Source organism: Eucyclogobius newberryi, unplaced genomic scaffold (genome assembly GCF_026437365.1).
Source record: "Eucyclogobius newberryi isolate DKJ021-1_F unplaced genomic scaffold, fEucNew1.0.hap1 SCAF_1, whole genome shotgun sequence".
Taxonomy (NCBI): Eukaryota; Metazoa; Chordata; class Actinopteri; order Gobiiformes; family Gobiidae; genus Eucyclogobius; species Eucyclogobius newberryi.
Genome location: NW_027315723.1, coordinates 16,863,930 through 16,891,263, shown reverse-complemented (window position 1 = coordinate 16,891,263; position 27,334 = coordinate 16,863,930). Strand labels below are relative to the sequence as shown.

At 43.2% G+C, this 27,334-nt stretch overlaps 1 protein-coding gene across 1 annotated transcript in view; it reads right to left on the bottom strand.

The window, feature by feature from the left end:
- Window positions 1–27,334, bottom strand: part of syndig1l (synapse differentiation inducing 1-like) — a 92,556-nt gene that overhangs the window by 47,244 nt on the left and 17,978 nt on the right. Inside the window, exon 2 of the mRNA XM_072439796.1 lies at window positions 24,235–24,811. Within this exon, the coding sequence (XP_072295897.1) occupies window positions 24,235–24,735 (501 nt within the window). The 5' untranslated portion in view covers window positions 24,736–24,811. The remainder of the gene's footprint in view (window positions 1–24,234; window positions 24,812–27,334) is intronic.

Here is a 27,334-nt window from a genome sequence, read left to right as displayed (position 1 = left end):
CTGTGACAACAGGATGAACTACAACTCCCATGATTCTCCTCTCCATACCACAGAACAGCATCAGATCTGTGACACTAGAATGAACTACAGCTCCCATGATTCACCTCTCCATACCACAGAACAGCACCAGATCTGTGACAACAGGATGAACCAAAACTCCCATGATTCACATCTCCATACCACAGAACAGCATCAGATCTGTGACACTAGAATGAACTACAACTCCCATGATTCACATCTCCATACCACAGAACAGCACCAGATCTGTGACACTACGATGAACTACAACTCCCATGATTCACCTCTCCATACCACAGAACAGCACCAGATCTGTGACACTACAATGAACTACAACTCCCATGATTCACATCTCCATACCACAGAACAGCACCAGATCTGTGACACTAGAATGAACTACAACTCCCATGATTCACCTCTCCATACCACAGAACAGCATCAGATCTGTGACACTAGAATGAACTACAACTCCCATGATTCACATCTCCATACCACAGAACAGCACCAGATCTGTGACACTACAATGAACTACAACTCCCATGATTCACATCTCCATACCACAGAACAGCACCAGATCTGTGACACTACGATGAACTACAACTCCCATGATTCACCTCTCCATACCACAGAACAGCATCAGATCTGTGACACTACAATGAACTACAACTCCCATGATTCACATCTCCATACCACAGAACAGCACCAGACCTGTGACACTACGATGAACTACAACTCCCATGATTCACCTCTCCATACCACAGAACAGCACCAGATCTGTGACATCAGCATGAACTACAACTCCCATGATTCACCTCTCCATACCACAGAACAGCACCAGATCTGTGACAACAGGATGAACTACAACTCCCATGATTCACATCTCCATACCACAGAACAGCACCAGATCTGTGACACTAGAATGAACTACAACTCCCATGATTCACATCTCCATACCACAGAACAGCACCAGATCTGTGACACTACGATGAACTACAACTCCCATGATTCACCTCTCCATACCACAGAACAGCACCAGATCTTTGACACTACAATGAACTACAACTCCCATGATTCACATCTCCATACCACAGAACAGCACCAGATCTGTGACACTAGAATGAACTACAACTCCCATGATTCACCTCTCCATACCACAGAACAGCATCAGATCTGTGACACTAGAATGAACTACAACTCCCATGATTCACATCTCCATACCACAGAACAGCACCAGATCTGTGACACTACGATGAACTACAACTCCCATGATTCACCTTTCCATACCACAGAACAGCACCAGATCTGTGACACTACAATGAACTACAACTCCCATGATTCACATCTCCATACCACAGAACAGCATCAGATCTGTGACACTAGAATGAACTACAACTCCCATGATTCACATCTCCATACCACAGAACAGCACCAGATCTGTGATACTACGATGAACTACAACTCCCATGATTCACCTCTCCATACCACAGAACAGCACCAGATCTGTGACACTACAATGAACTACAACTCCCATGATTCACATCTCCATACCACAGAACAGCACCAGATCTGTGACACTAGAATGAACTACAACTCCCATGATTCACCTCTCCATACCACAGAACAGCATCAGATCTGTGACACTAGAATGAACTACAACTCCCATGATTCACATCTCCATACCACAGAACAGCACCAGATCGGTGACACTACAATGAACTACAACTCCCATGATTCACATCTCCATACCACAGAACAGCACCAGATCTGTGACACTACGATGAACTACAACTCCCATGATTCACCTCTCCATACCACAGAACAGCATCAGATCTGTGACACTACAATGAACTACAACTCCCATGATTCACATCTCCATACCACAGAACAGCACCAGATCTGTGACACTACGATGAACTACAACTCCCATGATTCACCTCTCCATACCACAGAACAGCACCAGATCTGTGACATCAGCATGAACTACAACTCCCATGATTCACCTCTCCATACCACAGAACAGCGCCAGATCTGTGACACCAGGATGAACTACAACTCCCATGATTCACCTCTCCATAGAACAGAACAACACCAGATCTGTGACACTATGATGAACTACAACTCCCATGATTCACCTTTCTAAGATGTGGAAAATGGACCAAAGATGGCTCTGTGTTTATTTCAATGGTCTGTGCTCATTAGCGCATCACGGCATCAATATTTTTACTCCTCATTACTTCCTCAACACAGGCCTGCTACGCCCACCCTGGGAATCAGGCCAATCATCTATGAGTAGTGGTAGTAGAAGAAGTAGTAGTAATAGTAATAGCAGTAGTAGTAGTAGTAGTAGTAGTAGTAGTAGTAGTAGTAGTAGTAGTAGCAGTAGCAGTAGCAGTAGCAGTAGCAGCAGCAGCAGTAGTCGGCACTAAAGCTACGTACAGACTGCCGCTGCCTAATCGCGCCCAACGCAGAATTTGAGCGCGTGTACATTTGAAAGGTTTACGCAGTGGACGCGCGCTCTCGACGCCCCGGGCACTATACACAGGCACGCGTACGGAGCGCTCGAGCTGTCTGCGCACTTGCACAGTAGAGGTGTTGTCGCATAAGCAGTGGAGTTGTTGTCTGTGTGGCCTTTCATTGTGTAAAATTGCAGATATCGAGTGTTGTTTTTGCGTTTTTGGTTTGTTTCTGTCTCTGTATTCCACCGTTCCACCACTCCTTTCTCCCACACACGGCCACAATCAGTCTTTCGTCAGCCATTGTTGACGAGCAAGGAAAAAGTGGCTCTTCATGGGGAATTCCACGGGGAATACCGGAAATGCAAGGGGAAATACGTACTAACGTACGTCACTGGAGCGTCAGCTCTGATTGGCTGCTGTGGCGGCTGCGGCGCATCTGCTGCAGAGACCTCAACATATCTGAGCACATCGCGCGGGCCGCATCGGCCGCCTCGGTCGCCTCATATGCGCGCTCAAAGCGCCGAGAGCGTAAGAAAACGCACCAATCGCGCCGCAAAAATGAAGAAATTGCTCCGCGGATAACGCGGAGCGATTTCTATAGATTTTGAATGTAAACTGGACGCTTCGGCCGCGGCGGTGTGGAAGCCCCTTTAGCCTACTGTAAAGACCTGGAAGAGCCCACTGACCAATAGCCAGGTTTTAATACTAAAGCTTTGGTCGAGTTTTGTCTGAGACAATTAGTTTAGCTAAAGCTAAATCTAGGGAGGGGCAGACGAGAGGTAAAGATACAAAGTGCCACACATCAGGTGGAGGCGTCGACGAGAGAGTCGTCGTAAAAGAAACATACGCTCAGCACAGACGTGTGCAGTTTGCAGAAAGCGCGTTTATATGGGAAAGAATCAATCTAAAAGTGATGTGTCCATCCCAGAGACGCCTGTCATGCTGCAATGTCAAATAAATATGGGAAGGAGTGTCTGGAATGCTATGTGTGTGGTCTGTAATTTATTTGTGATTTTAATGCATTTTCCCTGCTGTGTGGAGCACTTTGTGTATGAAATGTGCTCTACAAATAAACTTGCCTTGCCTTGCCTTGCCTAGTAGTAGCAGTAGCAGTAGTAGTAGCAGTAGTAGTAGTAGTAGCAGTAGTAGTAGTAGTAGCAGTAGTGGTAGTAGTAGTAGTAGCAGTAGTGGTAGTAGTATTAGTAGCAGTAGTAGTAGTAGTAGTAGTAGTAGCAGTAGTGGTAGTAGTAGTAGTAGTAGCAGTAGTAGTAGTAGTAGCAGTAGTAGTAGTAGTAGCAGTAGTGGTAGTAGTATTAGTAGCAGTAGTAGTAGTAGTAGTAGTAGTAGTAGTAGCAGTAGTGGTAGTAGTAGTAGTAGTAGCAGTAGTAATAGTAGTAGTAGTGGTAGTAGTAGTAGAAGCAGTAGTGGTAGTAGTAGTAGTAACAGTAGTAGTAGTAGTAGCAGTAGTGGTAGTAGTAGTAGTAGCAGTAGTAATAGTAGTAGTAGTGGTAGTAGTAGTGGTAGTAGTAGTGGTAGCAGTAGTAATAGTAGTAGTAGTGGTAGTAGTAGTAGCAGAATAAAATCTTCAGTTTCGGCACAGTTTGAGTGCCGAGCATCGGGTTCATGCAGTCTGCAGGTGGCGCTGTGTGTGGATGGCTGTGTGTGGACGGCTGTGTGTGGACGGCTGTCTGATGACTCCATCCCAGGCAGCGGGTGGGATCAGGCCCCCCGCTGGGCTCGGGACGGGGGGCTTCATTCCCATTGTTACACATGAGAAAGCGCTTTGACGGAGATGTGCTCTGATCGCACCTCGTCACATTCTGAGCACTGGAAAAAGAGCTGCTTCTGTGAGAAAATGAAAAGAGGGAAATGAGCAAATCTTTTACAGCGGGAGCGATTATTAAAGGAAAATGGTGCTCCAGCAAAATGATTCATGCTTTCAATTTCAATGTGAGAAGGTCCTGCTTTCAATCCCAGGCAAGGTTAAGGCTTCGTGGAGTTTTCTGTCTCTGAAGGTTTTTGATTCTTTCGAAAATCAGCACTTTTTTCTTTTTGCATCTGCGCCGACGGGTTCCTCACCCATTTTTACTAGATTACGTTGTAGAAGCGACAAAAACCCTCTTATTAAAGTGATTAAGATCATTTTTTTATTCTTTTATTGAAGCACTTTAAAGTTTGTACATTTAAAGCGCCCCCTACAGGACTGATATTTTTATTCCACTCAAATCGATTTAAATTAAGTCAAATTGACCTCATAAGTGCAACATTTATACACTTAAGTCAACAGTTAAATAAAACCTTACACTTGAGCTTGTTCCAACTGTCTGAAGCGTGAAAGCTGAAGCTCGTCTTCCCGGGCTCAGAGTTCATCTCCAGTACGATTGTGAGCGTTGGTACGAGTAACACCAGGACAAACGACGTGGACGTGGCGTGATCAGCAGTTTAAAAACACGCTTTCACAAACACGTGTTTAACCGCCACGTACGAGGCCGTCGCTAGCGCCGTGAGACGCAGCTCGTCCTTGAACGTGCCGCGGTTCCGTGAGAAGCTGATTATCTTTAATATTTTTTGCGCCTGTTTCTTGTTCGCACTTTCGCCGAACGTCTTCACAAACACTCGACCACTCGCGCGCACTTCATCTCAAAAAGCCAAGGTCGCGGGGCAATCGGACACCGCGTTGACTTGAATTTATTCCACAAACGCTAGAGCGTCCTCTCTTCAAAGATGTCACGAGTCCCATTATGTCTTGACATTCATCACACACGCACCCAAAGAAGAAAATCCATCCCACAGAAATGATCCGAGACGGGCGATCCGCGCTTTCTGCTAAATGAGAAATGGGATATCGGAGAGTCGTTTGGGAGGACGAGGTGACGAGGGGCCCGCCTTGGGAGCTCGACATGTCAAAGGAACAATATGCGGGCGGTGAACTGGAGGCGGCGGCGTTCGGGGGGGTAATAAAGGGATAAATGCCGGTGTCTGGTTGGATTAGAGGGCGATAGATAACCCCATCGTAAGCGATCGGACCTTTAGCGTCGCGCGGAGCAGAGCGGCGGGCGCGCGCGGGGAGAAAAGCATGACAGATTTGACGACCGTACGCCCACGACGGCAACGTATGGTATTTGGAACCTGCGCCCCCTACAGGTCGGACGACTCATTGAACTAGAACGTAGTCAAGGTGAATATATTTTTGAAATTTGCTAAAAATTATAAAAATGTTATCACAGAATGGCACATACATTTTTAGGTTTATAATTAGGCCCGAGCGCCACAAGCTGGCGAGAGGCCTATTAATCTCGTAAGGCCGTGCGAAGCACGGCTGCGAAAGTGCGCACGTAGTGCGCACGAAATCGAGCGCGAAGCGCTCGCCCACTTCCAAACACTCACTAACGCACTCCTCCACTCATGCACGCCCCGTGCATACTAATTAGTTGTAGGAAAATGGAACATTACCGTTGTAAACGGGCGAAGCCCGTGCAAAAGTTCGCACTAAACGAGCACTTTACATTGGGATGACGACCGCGAAGCGGTCGTCATCCCCATATAAAGCACTCATTTGCGCTAAGTAGCTCACGAATACGTTCCCCATCTCTTGCATGTTCCGTGCATATAAGCATGTAATGCAAAAATTGAACATTATTACTGTATAGAGGGCCAAAAACACAAAGTGGGCGGAGCCCACTCAAAATTATCGAAAGTACCCGTCAGTGACCAGGGACCCACACCATGAGGTAGGAAAGCGCGAGCGCTTTCCGAAAATGTATAGTTTATGATATTTGAAAAATGGGAAACATTGTTTTCGCATCGGAATATTATTCTTTCTTTCTTTCTTTCTTCTTCTCGGGACCAACCCCCCTATTTTTCACCCAGTGAACATTGACGAAAAGTCACAAAAATTTGCACACCTCTAAAAATCGTGCCTCTCTACATTCTGGCTATTTCCCTTTTCTAAAATAAAAAAAATTGGCGCGTCAGCGCCACCAAATGTACCAAAAATGCATTGAGAGATGGGAAATGACCCAAAAAAAATCTGATCGTAGAATCATGAAATTTGGCGCAGAGGTAGATGGTGACAAGAGAAGTAAAAAATATTATTACGGCAATGCCGTCCGCCCAACCAAATGTCGGCCATATTGCTTCAAAAATGGCTAAACATGACTTCGGAGTTTTTCCAAACGTCGTACTTTTACGAACTCCTCCCAGGGCGTTGGCCCTAAAAAGCTGAAATTTGGTGAAAATGCTACTGAGGAGTGGGACATCAAAAGTTATCCAAATTACATTGATACCTCTCACGGTCTCTGAGCGGCGAAGCCGCAAACTGTAGCTAGAATTTCAGAAATCTCCCATATTTAAAATTTCTGCCGTTTGCGCAGATAAAGTCCGAATTGCGTCAAATTAGAATCAGTTGTTAAACTCTTTGCCCTAAACCTACTTGAAGTGAAATAAATTCATTTGGCGCCACAGCGCCCCCTACAGATTTTATATGGAGGTTAAATGTTTAGTTTTGCGAAATTATATGAAATTTGACACACAACTCAATTTTAGCATCCCCATCAAAAAAGTCAATGACTCATGTCATAATTGTTATGGCGTTGCCGTAACGATGACCGAAACCTTTCATGTTTACGCTTTAGACTTTCACAAACTCCTCCCAGGGCGTCAGCCCTATTAACCTGAAATTTGGTGAGACTCATCTTCAAGACCATCAAAAGTTATCCACATTTTCATTCAAAGAGTCACGGTGTCTGTGCGGCAAAGCCGCACATTTTGCCAAGAATTCAAAATAAAATAGCTTTTTGATGGTAAAACAAAGGGGAGAAGATGTGACAGCGTCACAGATTCAGCAGTAGGCGTAATAAAAGGACAATTGGGGCTCCTCTTGCGGCGTGGCGGCGGCGTGGCGGCGGCGTGGCGGCGGCGTGGCGAGGGCCGATCATTGCCGCTTGCGGCTATATTTTCACTTTCTGTTTGTAACTGATGACATCATACTAGGAAATTACCCAGCAAACACTGGGCCAAAACTCATCTAACGTCACTTTTTTTTTTATTCGACAAATAAAAATATGAGAGCGACTTTATTTTATTGAATTCATGTTTAGAGGGTTAAAAAAAAGTGATTTATTTTGTGTAAATTCTGCATAAATTTTGACTGGAGTGAGTGTCCCTGGTGTGATGTCACTTCCTGTCATTTTCTACCGATTTTTCAACATTTCTCCACAAATACCTGCTCGATTGGTGTACAACTATCAAATAAAGTCAAAAGTAGAAAATCGTAAAAACCTGTCATGGGCACTTTAAATATTGCAATGTTGATATTGTGTTATTTGAATAGTATTCAACACCATTATTTCAGTTATATTCAATTTAATACTAATAGTTACATTCTGTCACAATAAAAACTTAACAGAGACAAAACCGAGACTAAATCAAGGCTAAACAGCCTTGAAAAAAGTGAAAAAAATCTTTTTTTTTCCTTTTTCATACGTTTCTGTCGGATGGAGGACCTCAACTGCAATGTTGATTGCTCCACATTAATGTATGATAAGATACGCTTTTATTTGTCCACACAATGGGGAAATTTTGGTGTTGCAACACAAGTAGATACAGAAGAAAAGAACAGATAATTTATAGGAAACAAAAAAAAAACACTCTTAATAGAAAAAAACTCTTATAAACAAAACTCTTAAAGACAAAACCTCTCATATTCGTAATAAGGAATAGAAATAAAAAATAAAATAACAAGACAAAAATAATAATGAAAAGAGTGGCAAAAGTAAACACTCTTATTTACAGCAATTATATGCACATGAATATGACATTATTGCGTATGAATATGACAGTATTGCACATGATTATGTCAGTATTACATATGATTATGTCAGTATTGCACATGGGTATGTCAGAGTATTGCACATGATTAAGTCAGTATTGCACATGATTAAGTCAGTATTGCACATGGGTATGACAGTATACACGCATTCAAGGCTAACAGTGTTAGTTGTAGAGTCTGATAGCAGCAGAAGGAAAGACCTGTGAAACATTTCCTTCACACAGCGAGGGTGGATCAGTCTCTCACTGAAGCTGCTCTCCAGAGCGGACAGAGTGTCCTGCAGGGGGCGACTCTCATGGTCCAGCATAGATGTGAATTTAGCCAGGACCCTTCTGTCTCCCACCTCCTGCACCGAGTCCAGAGCACAGCCCAGGACGGAGCTTTGTCCGGCTTCTTCCTCTCCCTCTCTGTGATGCTGCTGCTCCAGCAGGCCACACCGTACAGGAGGGCTGATGCCACCACACAGTGGATCAGAAACACAGACTTTAGGAGCTTTTAATCATATTACGATTGTTTCCCCGTCTTATTAAACCACTGGAAGTTGTATTCAGTTGTAGTCATTCATACATATTTGAGTATTCTCCCGCGGACAAGACGCCACTGTGCCGTCATTCCAGGTCTTCACCGCTCCCCGTGCCACACCCACTGCTCTACTTTCTTAAAGTGCCCATGACAGGTTTTTACGATGCTTTCATTTTGACTTTATTTGGTATACACCTGTTGTACGTATAAATATTTGTAGTATTTGTGGAGAAAACATAAAAAATATTTGGAAAATGACAGGAAGTGACATCATACCAGTCAAAGTTTATGTATATTGAGTGTCTAAATATGAATTCAACAAAATAAATCGCTCTCATATATTTTTGTTTGTCGAATTGAAAAAAATGCGACATTAGATGAGTTTTGGCCCAGTGTCATCAATTCCAAACAGGAAGTGAAATTATAAACCTTAAATATGCGCTATTCTGTGATGACGTTTTTATGATCTTTAGCAAAATTTAAATTACATTTATCTTAACTGCATTTTACCCATCAGAGGTACAACGTGTAGGATATTGTGATTTAAAATGTCCAAAATGTAATTTAATAATCCTCAGGCGCATTTTCTCAGTGAATGGGTTTGAGAGTTGTTTACATTCAAATGACCACAACTTACTCAAATATGATCAGATGTGCATGAGTGAGACATCATTGGAAAGCTTTGAATTCACACTTTCAGAATAACTCAAAGTGTCTCCGAGGTGACTTGTTTCTGCTTTTCCCACGGTCGGTCACATATGTTACGTTAAGATACCAGACACTTACCACAGTTCTGTCTGTGCCTCATGTAGCTGAAGGTGTTAGCGTTAGCATACGTTCACCTATTCACCATGTTCTCTAATCTGTTATTATTTTAAATTACATTTCAAGATGAAATGTCTGTTCTTGGTCTTGGATTTTATCAAATACATTTCCCCAAAAAATACGACTTATACTCCAGTGTGTTTTTTGGCTGGTGCGACTTCCGGAAAATATGGTAATAAGATAAGAGAGACCATGATTAATGTGGACATCTAAGCAGACATTGGACAGAAATAGCAAACAACGTTGGTGCAGTTGGAAAAGCTGTAAACCAACAAAAGATGAAAAGATAACATATATATGAATAAAACAGCCCAATATTAGCTTTGTCATATGGCCCATTTTTATGTTGTTTTTTCTCCGCACAGCTGTGTTCAAACCTTCTCACCCGCTGAACTACACGCGTGATGATATTGACATGGTTTTCACCGGAAAGCAACCGACCCGCCTCCGCAGACACACAGGCGAGCGGGGGGACGCGGCGCGGAGCCCGTGTTTGGACAGACGAGTCGAAGCCCCTCGCGGAGCCTCTTCTGGTTCACCGCGGGGGCCCCTCCGTCTGATGTCACACTCACAAAAAGCTCTGAAAGAGGCATGTGGAATGTGCATTTTTGCCGCCGCGAGCGCTTCAGACAGAGGGCGAGGTCCGAGGGCGACTCTGCGTGAACAACCGCCAAAAGAAAATCAGCATTTGGTGTTTTTCTGGTCGGCTATGTCGGGGTGACACTTGCAGGTCGAGCGGCGAACGAGGGAAAAGAGGAAAATGTGCTCTAAAGTTAATTCATTTACACAAAATGTCCCATGTTCATTAGCAAACAAAATGGCTTATGTTTATACTCGTTAATACAAGCAGAAGCGGGGACACAATTCAGGGCGACGCTTGCAGCAACTTCCGGAATACGGTCAATGCTACTACTCTAATTTAAAGCACCTCGACGACTCATTGAACTAAAATGCAGTTAAGATAAATATATTTTGTATTTTGATTTTTTTTTAAAATGTCATCACAGAACAGAACATTTTTAGGTTTATAATTTCACTTATGTTTGACAGAGATTGATTGTCGTTAGAGGAGGGCTCACTCTGCGACCAAAAAGCCAGTCCGATCCACATCCGAACTAATCCTGCACCAGATGACAAAACAAGGACCGGAAACAGGACCAAATCAAGGCCACGTCAGGACCAAGACGGACCCAATTTAGGACCGAATAACGACGGTTTGAACTTCTAAACCCAAATCTAAGAAATATGTCGGTGTAATCCCTCATTCGTCCAGGCGTGTTCCATAGTAGAAATTTTTAACATCATATAACAACATTTTTAACATTTAACAACTATATTGGCTCCACTTGTGGGGAATTCGGAACATCATGTGGAAAACACGCACAACTTTGTGGATAAAGTGAAACATCTCCAACTGGACCCAGATGACCTCATGGTTTCATATGATGTTGTGTCCCTGTTCACCTGCATTCCGACTTCTGATGCAGTAGCAGCAGTGAGGATCAGACTGCAGGAAGACACCACCCTACAGGAAAGGACCAAACTGACACCTGAACACATATGTAAACTGTTGGACATCTGTCTGAACACCACTTACTTTCAATTCCGGGGACAATTTTAGAGACAGATTCATGGCTGTGCCATGGGCTCGCCCGTCTCTCCCATAGTGGCCAACCTGTACATGGAGCACTTTGAGAAGAAGGCACTGTCCTCATTCTCAGGCATAGCCCCAAAACTGTGGCCTCGCTATGTCGATGATACTTTTGTAACAATCAAGAAACAAGAGCTGGAAACCTTCTCTGATCACATCAATGCTGTGGACCCACATATCAGGTTTACAAGAGAAGACTCTAAGGAGAATCGCTTGGCCTTTCTTGATTGTTCCACGATCAGAGGAGAGGACGGGAAACTCCAAATAGAAGTATATAGGAAACCTACACACACGGACCAGTATCTGCTCTTTGGCTCCAACCACCCACTACAGCATAAGCTGGGTGTGATCAGAACCTTACAACACAGAGCTCAAGGTGTGCCCACCAGCTCAGAGGGCAAGAAGAAAGAGGAAAAACATGTCCGAAATGCCCTCTCAGCCTGTGGTTACCCCGCTTGGGCTCTCAACAGAGTGAAGAGAACCAAGAAGCAGGACAAAAGGGAAACTGAACAGAAAAGGAAGGGTGTTTCTATCCCTTGTGTCTCTGGCCTGTCGGAAAAAACTGCAGAGAATTTTTAGACAACACGAAGTCCCTGTTTATTTTAAACCAGGAAACACTTTAAGACAAAAACTGGTTCACCCTAAGGACAAGTTGCCGACTCAAAAACAGAGCAATGTAGTTTATTCGATCCAATGCAGTGAAGAAAGCTGTAAAGAACGTTACATAGGTGAGACGAAACAGCCTCTACACAAGAGGCTTTATCAGCACAGAAGAAATACAAGTTCAGGACCTCAGAGTGCCGTGCATCTCCATCTTGAAGCCTCTAATCACTCGTTTGAAGACGGTGAGGTGAAGGTTTTAAGCAGGGAGAAAAGATGGTTTGAAAGAGGAGTTAAGGAAGCTATTTTGTTAAAAAAGAAAGACCTTCTTTAAACAGGAATGGAGGGCTAAGATTCAATCTTCCTGTAGTCTATAATGGTATACTGAACCCCTGGAGAGGTAGATGACCAGGACCAGGACATTTAGATGCTAATCAGGTTCTCAGGGTGGTTGAGCCAGGGTCTCACAAAGACAAAGAGGATTCTAATAGCCCATTAAAATTCTGAATAGGCTAGCTCGGTAGATACAAGGGGGGAGTTTCTGCTGAAACAAACAACTCTTTCTACTTCAGGAAGGCTCCGCCCAATGGGCTGGACTTACCACAGAAGAGTATAAATATCGGAGTTCCCGACCTAAATTCTGTTATTGACAATGACTCTTGGATGAGAGTCGAAACGTCTATTTTTTTCTAACTGAGTCCAGATGACTACAACTGAAGCTTTTTCTACTACCAAATCTAAGAAGACTAAACCGAGGCCGGATCATGAAGGTGAATCTTTCTCTCTTCTTTCTTCACTCTCTCTTCATTTTCGTTAACAAATTAGTCAAGTAAAAGTACAGGTTTTATTTATTTTCAAGTACTGTAGTGCTTGTATAAAATGTGACTCGCCACCCAAAAAAACGCCACAAGTCGGCCAAACGGAGAAAAAGAGGGTTTTAGCTTTTTTTCCCCAAATTTGCGTTTTTTTGCATTATAGAAAGTTGAAGTTACGAAGGAGCCCCTCCGTGCTTCAAACAACAGTATTCGTTACCTTAAAAGTACACATTAAGCTGTTAGAAATGGTTAGTTTTCGTGCTCCGCGCAGGGGGCGTTAGGCTTTTTCAGCAGCGCAATGTTGATCTTTTTCGACCAATCAGCTGCCAAGCAGATGGCTACTTATTCAGCTACTTAATTTAGCGTCAGCTACGTGTTCTCCTCAGAGACAATATTAATTTCTCCAGACTTTCTCCAGAGCTTATGATTCCCTGGACTGCATTGCAACGGAACTGAGGTACTTTTACTCTAAAATATTGCTTTTATTTTAAGGTGGTTTGGTGTTAGTTTTCGTTTTAGATCGACGGCGCCGTTTACGATGAACAAAATGCAACATAATGATCTACTTCTCTCTCGTTTCTCTTTTTATTATTCTTTTTTATTTGTATTATCTTATTATCGTATTCCTCGTCTTCTCTCCCTTTGCATCTCTCTCTTGCTTCCGCTCTGTCCTTTACATTTTACTTTCTACCTCCTCTACCCCCCATCTTTCTCTCTCTCTCTTTCGCTCTCTCTAGTTTGGTCTTTGAAGACAGAAAACCTTCTCTCCTTTAATCTTGTGCTCTTAAGGTCAAAAAGCAGCAGCTGGGGGGATGGAGGGGCGGAGAGAGGGGGAGTGGGGGGGCAGCGGGGCTCTTCAAGGCTGTGATTTCTAACGACACGTCCCGTTTTTTACAGACCGTCTGCGTTTTACACGATGGGAGTGCCGGTAATCCCGCGTGTGGAGAGAGGCAGTGTAGTGCCGCCTCTTAAGGGAACAAGGTGAGGTCACAGGAACTTCCAATCGAATCGGCTAATCCCCCGGTCCGGGTCCCACTTTGACCCGATTTAGAAGACGCATCTATCGAGCTTAATTTGTAAATTCACGACAAATGCAGATGCGCAGAGCCGTGACTGCGAATACACGTTTGGCTAATTTGCCGACCTTCGAGAAAGCAACGCAGTGCGGTGATTCGGCAGATTTCGGAGTCCTCCCGTTCACAACGAGACGCTGACTGCGATGGGACCGATGGGGCCCCAATGATGCCGCTTTGGCGCCGCGTTGGGGCCGCGAGAGGACCGCGATGGGGCAGCGATGGGACTATGCAATGCTGAGAAAGTGACACAACAATAACAATTCTTCAATTTCCCACTCAAAACGCCTAAAAAAACCTAAGTTTCAAATATCTCAGATTTGTGATTTGAGGTGGAGATTAGAATCAGAATCAGAATCAGAAAAGGGTTTATTGCCATTTGTCAATGAACAAAAAACTCACAAACATAGGAACCTGTCCTGGTGATACGGTGCAACACAAACAACAAAACATTGAACAATGATTACAAAACGGCATGATATGTACATAATAAAATATAAAGTTATGTAGTGCATTAAGAAGTGACAGTGCAGTGAGTGCAAGGTGTTTAGGAAGTGTTCATGAGTTCAACTGTGGAGGGAAAGAAACTGTTCTTATGATGGGAGGTTCTGGTGCGGATGGACCGTAGCCTCCTGCCTGAGGGGAGTGGCCTCCTGCCTGAGGGGAGTGGCCTCCTGCCTGAGGGGAGCGGCCTCCTGCCTGAGGGGAGTGGCCTCCTGCCTGAGGGGAGTGGCCTCCTGCCTGAGGGGAGCGGCCTCCTGCCTGAGGGGAGTGGCTCAAACAGTTCGTGTCCAGGGTGAGAAGGGTCGGCTGTGGTCCGACCTGCCTTCTTGATGAGGGAGGGGCTTCTTGATGAGGGAGCTGATGGTGGGCTCCCACTTGAGGTCCCGGGTGATGGTGGTGCCAAAAAAGCGGAGGGAGTCCACAGTGAACATGGGGGAGTCTAAGATGGTGAGGGGGGCTGCGGAGGTCTTCGGCGCTGTCCGTAAATAGAGTCCATAAATCACTGTGAGACCCTGAGGCGGGATCACCTCAGATATGAAGTCATATGTGGACGCGTTTTTTAAGATGCCAAAGCAAAGGCATTGGCATAGGCAAATGGATTAAAAACCACACTATTTTCAGTCAGGCGCTTCCTCGTCAAGATTTATGTTTGCAGTTTGCACCCCGACATACTGATATAAACATACTATAATGTAATTAACATTTGACAGCTTAATATGCTGATGATTTCTGGCTTTAAAGGACAAATATTGAGCATTATCTGTATTGTACTGGCCTTTAAGCATGCTCCCCCTTTACGTTGGCATTTCATTTATTAGAATACAAATGTCTGAACAAAAAACAGCATAACTTTGTTGTCGTTTGTCCTTGAGAGATGCCAGAGTAACTATGCTTCAGCTCCATCTACTGGCTGCAGAGGGAATTACACACGTTTAAAATAACCTCGCTTGCCAACTTCATGATGTAGCTGTGCCGTAATGATCGTGTTTTGACGGTCGACGGGAAATTTGAAGTGTTTCATGCGGCTCGGAGAAGGCCACCTCGTGAACAATGAAACACAAGCTGAATACAACTAAAGTACAGTATATACAAGTAGTACGATGTAGTTTGATAACAAGAGAAAAGAAAGTCAATTTGCATAATATGTGTGTCTTTTAAATCCAGTGTGTGTCCACTTAATCAGATACAAAACAGGTTATTATATTAGTCTGTGTAATTTGTATTTAATAAATCCACCTTGATTGCATCTCGAACAATACCTGCCTTTAAGTCCAATATCCTGGCTGGGGATATAGCCTAATCGGATTAGTCAGATCGTGCTGTTTAGATTATTCCTCCTCTAATCAAAGCCACGACATCAGCTTTTGCCCGCCCGATGAAAGCGGCGGCGGAGATTGTGTGAAATCAAACGCTTTTGTAGCCTTTGTATCTTTGCACGCGGCGAGCGAGAGATGATTAGAAATAAGGCCGTTCTCTCCGTAAAAAGAAGGCACCGGTGAATCAGACGCGAAACCCATTAGACTTTAGTGCCGCGCTGATTGAATCGATTAAGGTTTTGGGAGGAATATCTCGCCAAAGTGAGACGGAGAAGCGGGCGACGGTTCTATCCGAGCTATTGGCTCGTAATTGAACGGCACAAACTCGCACTTTCGGATAACTGCGATAATGTCCTTGTTGTTGTCATTTTCCCCCCGTCACTCCCTCATTCTGAGCCGCATTGTTGGACCCCTCTTCAAACTGCACATGACCAGATGCCGGTGCGGCTGCGTTGCCATGGAAACACCGGCCGGGCAGTCGTGATTTTGTTGAGATTTGTCCGGTCGTCTTTACACTTGGTTTAAACTCTTTTTTTTTCTCATTTTGAACTGCTGTTGTAAGTTGCCCTCGATGTAACCTTTCTGATAGATGGCAGTGCTTTGCCTGGAATGTTCCGCCATGTGGCATTAAACGTACAGCGGGCTGCGTGTCTCCATGGAGCCGAGCGGTCTGTGGAGAGGCGAGGGCGCTCACAGGAGTAAGAATGTGTGTGTTTCAAGGTCTCGTTGAGCAATAAAACCAGCAAATTGAATCAGAACCTGTAATTGAATCAGTGCAAGGTAGATAGGTTTAATGCCACACTCTGGGACATTCCGGAATTGAATATCTACATGAATGCAAGCAGCTGGTAGACTAATATATATATATAATCGTCAGTGCCACAGATTTGACCTTCTGTGTCACCCCCGGTTACGGTCCTCGGTCACACGGTCGTCCTCCTGCACGAGGCTCTGCTTCAGCTTCTTCTGTTTGCGTCCTTGTTGTGAAGGAAAGGAAACTGGAGAATCTGTCGTGTTGAGGTTGTAAATCAAAGTCGGAGCTGTTCAAACCGCACGGTGCACAAATAACTCAAATTCAGCCGATGGGAAACTCCACGGCCCCAACACTCTGCGCTGGCTCCGGGCCAAGTGCGGCCCACACAGTGAAGTAGGACGACTGCGGAACAATAATGATGCATTTGGCAGCAAGACTTTGGATACACTTTCTGGCTTTTTCCTGGCAAAAGTGTGGACTGTTCCTGCGGCGTTGTGGCTCCAGTGTTGGGAATAACACTTTAGTTATTAACACAGTATAAGAGTATGAGAGCCTTTCACTAGCAAGGACCAAGACCCCAGCTACGATGCAAAGTGTTTATTGGCAAGCGAGAAACATGAACAACACAAATGTACAGAAGTGGATGCCGTTTTGAGGCTTCTGGCGATGAGGGCTCAAGGCTCCCGGACCTCGATACCCATGTCTAGGACATCTATTTGAATAATAATTAGAAGAAGATGAGAGGGAGGGGCACGAAGTCATGAACGCTGATGTGTGTGATCTGGATGCTTAAATAGTGTAGCCGCAGGAAGGGGCGTGGTCCTGCTCCCGAACTTAAGATAACAAACTTATCTTCTTTTCGAACGCCCTTAGATCAGTAATGAGTCATCAAACTTATTTTTTATGATGGGACGAGACACAAGATTGGATCCACGAGAATGAAATTTTGACATAAATTTATTGTGTGATCCAGCTTTGTATTTATGTAATTTTAGCTCTGAATTGAAAGCGTCTCAAGAGGCGTAACCCCGGTTACACCAGCACAGTACCAGCTCAGCAGCAATCACGCAGGGATGGCCTTGAATATTAACCGGACAATCTACACCAGCAGAATCATATGAGCATCCGACAGCCGGAATCACGCCGCGCGCCGCTCAAATTAGAGTCTAATTTTTCAATGGAGCGTCTCTAGGGTTTTTAGCAGGAGGCACAAAATAAACTGTAGATGCCCTTTCTCAATACGTTATCCAAACCATGAGAGACAGTTAACAACGTGCATTTCCTCCCGATCACGTCCAGGACCTCGGGGAATTGGACTTGGACCAGTTTAGTGTCAGATTGGAGGAATACAACACACTTTATCACGTCAAACATCAATTTTACAAGGACGGCTTGATGCAGAGAAGGCACAGTGTGGAATAGACTTAACTGATGCTCAGCAGTGTAATTAATGCAGACACGTTATATTGCGCTGCGTAAAGCATCGTCCCTCTGATCAAAAAACTTTCATCCGACCAACATTTAATTTAATATGTAAGAAATGTAAAACGGTTTGATGCTTAAATGCAGCTTTGACACTTGTAAATGCAGATGCAGACGACTCTTCTGCTGCTGTTGCTCCCGATGTAAATCCCAGTAACTCGTCAGTGAGACAAATGTAAACACTTCACTTCACAAGAACATTTTACACAAATGTTATCTTTTGCTTCTAAGATTTTGTCCCGTCCCTCATTCTAGCGTGTTACAGCTGCTGTCAGTCTAACGAGGTTCGCCGTGTTTGAAGACGTTGTTGTGACTGTACAGTTTGTGTTTGGTCCGATTTGAGCTCGAGGAGAACGACTAACGCTGGTTGCTGGGGCATTTGGCCATTTGCAGCATAAATAAGACAATAGAGTTATTTTTACTTGAACACTTTTTTTTTTTTTTTTCGAATATAAACACAATGTCATTGTTTCTGTGATTTGCTCTGAGTTTATCTAGAAATTACTTATTTTCCTATTTTGGTGTGTGTTTTAAATGACAATTATTACAAAGTCGATACCGTTTGTATTCATCAGAAAATTGAGATCAATACGAGGGGAAAAAATGATCACCGTACTTTTCGGGCTTCACAGCGCTCCTGAATAAAAGCCGCTCCAACAAAATTTACAAAGAAAAAATAAATTGTACATAAAACTGTCAAGAAGACATCTACTACCCTACTGTCCCCTCTGTCCCCACTGTCCCTACTGTCCCCTCTGTCCCCTCTGTCCTTGATGACTCTGTGAGCTGATTTACCTGTGTCTGTGTCTTCACATCTGCTTTATGCAGGGGTCAGGTCGGGCCAAGAAAGTCTAATTTCACTGCGGCAGGTTCTAAACTGCAGACCTGGATACCACATGTCCGCGCTCCACATGTGTCTTTGCGTTTTGCCGCGTCTAGATTCACTTCCTCATTAGACTCATTTGTCCGTGAATATAAGTCGGATTGTAATAAAACACACAGCGTTTTGAAGCTTACAATAAAGTGCTTCCACAGTCCACTGACCTCTTCCTCTACTGTGAGTCAAATGGGTGCGCTTCTTGCTAGAGTGCCCCCCGGTGGCTGTCGTTGGCCAGTAAAAACCTATAAATTAACCGCATTGTATGGGCCACAGGGCTCAAAGCGTGGGAAAAAAGTAGAGGCTTAAAGTCCAAAAAGTACCGTAATTTGTTGCCACATCGTCAGCTCAACGAGATCATTTCCAAATCCATTTACATATGAAATTATGATTTATTTATTTCTTTTTTTACACTTTTAACCCCAGACAGGCCTTTAAAGATCAGCGTAAACGTGTACGATTCTGCCACCTGATAGTTTCATGTTTTTCAAGCTAAATTTGAGCAATAAAAACAGCTGTATTTGAATGACACACATTCCTGACTCAACATCGTTTACACAGTGCGACTTTAAATATGAACGCTTTCCACATCAATTCCAAAACCAACTGAGACACTTTGGTTCATATTTTGAGCCAGTTGATTTTTCTTGACAAGTTGTCTCTTCCAGTCGTCGTCGCCGCCCTTTAACTCCACTGCACTGTACACAATTAGAAACATGTGGATGGCAATTAAAAGCGTGGCGTTGCATCATTTATATAGTGAGCCCTGTTAAATGATGATAGTGTGTGTGTGTGTGTGTGTGTGTGCGTGTGTGTGTGCGTGCGTGCGTGAGTGTGTGTGTGTGTGACAGAGGTGGCGTGTTGGAGTCGGCCCTACAGCTGTAAAAGAGCATAATGAGGCCCTGGGAGTATTGTTGTCCCGCCCGCTCGTCGCTGTATTGTGTCAGACTAGACAACTGCACTGCAAAAACTCAACACTTTATTTCCTATTTCAAAAAAAGAGAACATTCAGGTTTTCTCCGATACAGTTTATGAAATACATTTTGGGATGAGACTGTGCAGATGTGCAACGGCCCTGAATCTCCTCCTCTTCCTCCTCCTACTCCTCCTCACACTCCTCTTCCTCCTCCTCTTCTTATTCAACCGCAAAACTGATTTTTTTATTTATTTAGTTGGCCATTATATAGTTGGAAATTAAAAAAAATAAATGCACTTTATCTTTTCTTAAAAAATGTAAAACTAAAATATTGAAAAAAATACATGTATCCAGTCTACAGTGAAAAAACACACACAAAAAAACATCATCAACCAAAGATTGTGAATTCAACCCTGTTTTTTTGCAGTGCACCGCTTCACGCACAAGCTCATTTCAAGCGAACAGACAGTGAAACTTATGCAGATGCACTTAACCTTTGAGGAGTATCCAAGTGGAAAGCTCCGTGGCACAGGGCGCACACATTCGCATAATAAACAAACTCCTAAACACGATTAGCCCTGACGACGATGAACTCTGCGACACGGACGACTGCGTTTCCTCTCCGCCGCCGTCAGCCAATCACAGCCCATTCGCTTCCAATCGACTCTCAAGCTTTTCACACAGTAAATACCTTCTCTCTCCCTTCCTCCTTCCTCGATATGCCGCCTTTGTTGCACAGTTATTATATTATTTTATGATTTAACAACTTAAAATGGACATGTTCCGTATTCTTGGTCACTTTGACATTAGTATTTCCATTTTCCTATCTAAAAATAAATTTGTAAAACACACTTTACAAACTGCACGGCCATTTCCGAGCGAGGGAATAAAGCGTCGGAGCAAAACAATGAAAAAGTAAATTAATGCAGCCTTTGGGCAACGTGACCCGCTTGACGTGAGACTGCACTTTCATGTTTTAGTCATGAAAACACTTGCAATGACATGAACGCGAGACAGGTACGTTTAAGGTCATTCTGTGAAGCATTTTGGGTAAAGCAGTAACATCTCCATGAAGACAAGCAGAAAAGTTACATAGTGCAGCTTTTAAAGGACTATGACAGGTTTTTACACCAATCAAGCAGGTAATTGTGGAGAAAAGCTTGAAAAAGCTGTAGAAAAATGACAGGAAGTGACATCATACCTCATTCCAGTCAAAGTTTATGCAGAATTTACACAAAGAAACAACTTTTTTGACTCTCTAAACATTATTAATTCAACAAAATAATTTGGCCCAGTGTTTGCTGGGTAATTTCTTAGTGTGATGTCACCAATTACAAACAGGAGGTTAAGTTATAAACCTAAAACATGAGCTATTCTGTGATAACATTTGTATAATTTTTTAGCAAAATTCAAACTATATTTACCATAACTGCATTTTAGTTCAATGAGTCGTCCAGCCTGTAGGGGGCGCTTTAAATCATAAATAGTATTACCAAAATAGATTAAAGTACTTGAAATAAAATTAATATTTTCATCTTTTGAGTTTTGGTTTTATTCTAGAGCTTTTTTCTCATAGTTTTGATGTTTCATGCCTGTTCCAAGCTAAATAATCCGTCCGTGGACCAATATTGTTTGAACTTTATTATTATATTATTTAATTCACTTAATTGACGGATCACTGTAGTCGAATAAAGAGAGCACGTTTAGAAACCTGTTCAAAACACAACTCCAGGACCAAAACGGCATTTCTTTCTCTTCTTCTTGAGCGGTGCATCTGTGAGCTCGCATAACCAGCCTGACCTTGGCCTCGTCACGGCTCGTGATGGCGGCGCGGCGGAGCTCGTGGAGGCGGCGCGGCAGAGCTCGTGATGGCGGCGCGGCGGAGCTCGTGGAGGCGGCGCGGCGGAGCTCGTGGAGGCGGCGCGGCGGAGCTCGTGGATGCGGCGCGGCGGAGCTCGTGGAGGCGGCGCGGCGGAGCTCGTGGAGGCGGCGCGGCGGAGCTCGTGGAGGCGCTCATGGAGAGTCAGACGCTCCATTAGCTCCGAACACGACTGGTCCATCTCCACGTCTTACTCCGCCTGTTCAAATCCCCTCAAAGTCCTCTGGAGTGCTCCGCCTCCGCGCCGCGTAATACCTTTGGCGGACCACCTCGTCTCCCCGAACGACGGGCTGCGTGTTTCTATAATCCAACTGACGGTTTTTTTGCGTCCGTCTGCGATTGAGGTCAAGGTCAGTGGATCAAACAGGATTTCTGGCTGTAGGAAAAGGAACGTATGCATGGATTTATGTTTTCTATCGTGTCAGTGAAGCCATGAGTGACGTGTTATCGACACCGCGGAAAATACACATTCGTAACAGGATCAGCGGCACTGAGACATTTAAATACATTATCAACCAATTAAAGCGCCCCCTACAGGTCGGACGACTCATTGAATTAAAATGCAGTTAAGATAAATATATTTCAAATGTTGCTAAAAAATTTACATGTTATTACAGAATAGCACATATTTTATGTTTATAATTTCACTTCCTGTTTGTGATTGATGACATCACACTAGGAAATTACCCAGCAACACTGGGAAAAACTCATCTAATGTCACCATTTTTTTATTTGACAAATAAAAGAGAGCGCCTTTATTTTGTTGAATTAATGTTTAAAGGGTCAAAAAATGTGTTTCTTTGTGTAAATTCTGCATAAACTTTGACTGGAATGAGATTTTTCAACATTTTCTCTACAAATACCTTCTTGGTTGGTGTAAAACTATCATTTATATGTACAACAGGTATAAATAGTCTGAATTAGAAAATAGTAAACACCTGTCAGAGACACTTTAAAAGTTAAAATATGGTGACTGAAGCTCCTAGAGAGAATATTTACTGATAAAGTGTATTCTTGATTATATTACATATTGTTCATTCTTTTTTGACATTTTGATTTGTTTATGCTTTGTTTATGGTCACACTGCACGGTGCACGCTCACACTGCACGGTCACACTGCACGGTGCACGCTCACACTGCACGGTCACACTGCACGCTCACACTGCACGCTCACACTGCACAGTCACACTGCACAGTCACACTGCACGGTGCACGCTCACACTGCACGGTGCACGCTCACACTGCACGGTCACACTGCACGGTCACAGATGGAGAAGGCTTTTTACCTTGAAAAAACATGTCATTGCCCTTTTTTCACAGAAGTTTGAACTTAAAGAAAACAGAATGAAAATGTGAAAAACGCCCAAGGCCTCGATCGTGACCTTCATGCAAAACCAACTTATTTTTTTTTAATTTAATTTCAAGCTCACTTTTGGAATTTTTGAACTTTTAAGAACTGTGTCACTTCTACATTTGTATGAGTTAAAACATAAGAGCTCCTTTGTATTTCTAAGGTCTAAATATAAATACTTGGCTCAAGATCACATGGAAAACAAAACTAATATTATTATAATTGAATATTAAACATACAAATAGAATTCTGATTATAATACAGAGAATGCAAATGAGCTCATGGTTCACAGGACAGAACTTTTACATAAATATATCTTATGTTGATGAAAACTGGTGTTTGTTTTTAATTTTGGAAATTTAGATCAAGATTTTTTTTCCTTTGTCAAAAAACAAGACCCTGATACTTATCAATACTAAACCAAGATAGGCAATCAATTATGCAGAAAATACAACAAAAGGTTAAAAAAAAAAGTACAATATTTTCCAATTTATCACAAAAAGGCTCAAAAGAATAAAATTGTACCTTTCAGAATCTGTTTTAGAACAATCAGTCTTCATCTACATCCAAACTAAAAGACTACAAGGACATAATCGCTATTATTTTGCATTGAAAATTACATTCTATTGTCTGAAAAATGTCCTTTTTTATTACCATTGTGGTAATAAAATCAGTATAAAGTAAGCAAACTAAATACTTTTGTAACCAGAATAAGACAACGTTGCTGGATGTAAACTCAGACCATGAACAGGATTAATTCTCATTAGAATTGGGAAGATATCAAAATCACAGTTGCTGTTTTGGAGAATAAGCAAAATTAGATGATCTAGAGTATTGTCTATAGTTAAAATATGGAAGTTTACAGCAAGTTCTGCCCGGTGGTGGAGTGGTTAAGGCACAGCACATATGTCAGGCTCCGAGTGCAGCCGGCTGCAGTGTCATGAGTTTGAATCCCGACTCCGACAGTTTACTGCATGTCCCCCCCTTCTCTCTCATCCCCATTTTACACTTTTCTCTCCAGCCTAATAAAGGACAAGGAATTATATATTTTTTTTAAATTAAAAAGGAAATTACAGCAAAAAGAGACAAAAATGTCTACTATAATTGCCAAAAAATGCTTGAAAAAAAAGTGATATTTCTGCCCTCTTGTGGACTTAATGCTCCCTTCAGGTTTTATGTGATGCTCAAATCACAACCACGACATTCACAGGCACATTTTTGCAGATTCTTGACAAATATTGTTAAAATACCGTTTGAATATATAAACGGAAGATAATGTCATAAATATGAGGCATTTGTGTTTTCCCCAAAATTGCCTTCCCTAATCCACATTCATTCAATCGACCAGCGAAAGTCACATCTTACCTCGTACTCCACGTACTCGTCCTCCTCCACTTCGTACGACACCGTCTGGATCTTCACGTGTTCGCCGTCCTCCGCCGGCTTGCTCGGGGTGTCCTCCGCTCCCGCCGCGTCGCCCCCTGCTGGCGCGGAGGCCTCTTTGTTTTTCTTCTCCGTAAACGTGGTCTCACAGCACTCGCTTTTGTATTCCTTGGCCTTGATGCTCCCGCTCTCTTCTTTGTACAATATAAAGTTGGGTCTGTAGAAGGCTTCCACGGCCAGATGCAACGAGGTGGCGTCCAAAAGCTGTTGCGTTTTGATCCTACCGTTCGTGTTGTAGCCGCCGGCGCTCACCACCGCGCCGTTAGCGACTTTGTTAGTGCTTCCGACGTCGCCGCTGCCGGCAAAGTAGTTGATAATATTCTCCTGGTACTGGTTGTTGGGTACATCCCCGCCGTATCCGTTTACCATGTGCTTGGTGTTTTTGTCCAGCAGCGGGTTTTGCAGTTCGCTTAAATTCTCCATGGCGGCAGTGAAGTTTGTCGGTTTAAACTTCTGGCGAGGTGACGGTGAGTTTCTTCAGCATACACAGCTTTGCGACCTGGAAGAGAAACGAAACAGGAAGTGAGGTTTTGTACAGTCATTTCAAGCAACGTTTCCATTTTGTCTTTTCTTCTAAATCAACATTACATTGCGTTGTTCATGGCCCTCAAACACGCTCTTTGGTGTCCTGTTTTATAGCTCCACACTCTATCTACTGGCAGCAGAGGGAATTACCACGAGGAAATAGACAAAAACTAGCCTTCCCCGACACGCTAATGTAGCACACAGCGGTAATGAACTTGATTTGAGGCAGAAACATTCAGAAGGAGTCTTGTGACGATGGACTTAAAAACAGCAAAGGAGACGTCCGGATCTCGACCTTTGACCCGCAAATCTGAGAAAATTGAAACCACGTGTTTTTGTGATGCTCAGGGCGAGACCGGAGTTAACGACAAGCGTGAACGAACTCAAATATCAACCCGAGTATGTTTCTGAAGGGGGAACAATGTTTGGTTAAAAGCTCGATTTTGCATATGTTGTTTTATGTGTCACTTTTATGGTGAAGAATGTTAATTTTTGTTGTAATCTAGTAAAACATACCTGTAATTGAATATATGGAAGTGTGATGCCGTACTGTGAAACCTTCTGGCACATTTCAGCACATTGTTTTATTGTTTTGCACCTTTACTCAACCAGGAAGTCAGGTTCATATTTAGAATCTCTTTGATCGTCTTTATCATTCTACTCAAAACAAGCGAGATTCTCATTTCGGTCATAATCGCTTGACCTAATTGCAGTTGAGATGCAGCAGGTAGCGCTTTTGACAGGATCAAAGAGCGCATTCTTAGCAACTCCGGCATCGTTTTCCCGCTGTCACGCCTGTCAAGGGGCTTCACAGATTCAATTTGAGCTTCATTTGTTCCTGGTTTCTGACATTTCACGCTGCCGACGGAGAACAGCACGCGATCCTAAACCTCTGCGTTTTATCGCTCCGTCTCCGTGAATGATTGGACGGTTATCTCACCTATTAGGCTTATCAGAAGACATCGGTGCGGCGGGGATTAGCAGCTCTCGATGGCACCGCGCCGTAATCGTGGCACAGTCGAGTCATTTACCAGCCGCCCAGAAAAAACTACATTCTGAACATTTTACACGAATCAATCTACGTTACATCATATTTTAGCAGCAAGACTTTTCTGTTTCTCCACGAAAATGAACGGGATTCCCACTTAACTGGAAATGCCACGACAAAAGTGAGTCAGTAACAGAAGTAAAAGAGGGAGGAAGTAACACAATTAAAAGAGGGAGGAAGTAACAGAAGTAAAAGAGGGAGGAAGTAACAGAAGTAAAAGAGGGAGGAAGTAACACAATTAAAAGAGGGAGGAAGTAACAGAAGTATTAAAGGGAGGAAGTAACACAATTAAAAGAGGGAGGAAGTAACAGAAGTAAAAGAGGGAGGAAGTAACAGAAGTAAAAGAGGGAGGAAGTAACACAATTAAAAGTGGGAGGAAGTAACACAATTAAAAGAGGGAGGAAGTAACAGAAGTATTAGAGGGAGGAAGTAACACAATTAAAAGAGGGAGGAAGTAACAGAAGTAAAAGAGGGAGGAAGTAACAGAAGTAAAAGAGGGAGGAAGTAACACAATTTAAAGAGGGAGGAAGTAACATAAGTAAAAGAGGGAGGAAGTAACAGAAGTAAAAGAGGGAGGAAGTAACAGAAGTAAAAGAGGGAGGAAGTAACAGAAGTAAAAGTGGGAGTCAGTAACAGAAGTAAAAGAGGGAGGAAGTAACAGAAGTAAAAGAGGGAGGAAGTAACAGAAGTAAAAGTGGGAGTCAGTAACAGAAGTAAAAGAGGGAGGAAGTAACAGAAGTAAAAGTGGGAGTCAGTAACAGAAGTAAAAGAGGGAGGAAGTAACACAATTAAAAGAGGGAGGAAGTAACAGAAGTAAAAGTGGGAGTCAGTAACAGAAGTAAAAGAGGGAGGAAGTAACAGAAGTAAAAGAGGGAGGAAGTAACAGAAGTAAAAGAGGGAGGAAGTAACAGAAGTAAAAGTGGGAGGAAGTAACACAAGTAAAAGTGGGAGTCAGTAACACAAGTAAAAGTGGGAGTCAGTAACACAAGTAAAAGTGGGAGGAAGTAACACAAGTAAAAGTGGGAGGAAGTAACAGAAGTAAAAGTGGGAGGAAGTAACAGAAGTAAAAGAGGGAGGAAGTAACAGAAGTAAAAGAGGGAGGAAGTAACAGAAGTAAAAGTGGGAGGAAGTAACAGAAGTAAAAGTGGGAGGAAGTAACAGAAGTAAAAGTGGGAGGAAGTAACACAAGTAAAAGTGGGAGGAAGTAACACAAGTAAAAGTGGGAGGAAGTAACAGAAGTAAAAGTGGGAGGAAGTAACACGAATAAAAATGGGAGGAAGTAACACAAGTAAAAGTGGGAGGAAGTAACACAAGTAAAAGTGGGAGGAAGTAACACAAGTAAAAGTGGGAGGAAGTAACACAAGTAAAAGTGGGAGGAAATAACAGAAGTAAAAGTGGGAGGAAGTAACACAAGTAAAAGTGGGAGGAAGTAACACAAGTAAAAGTGGG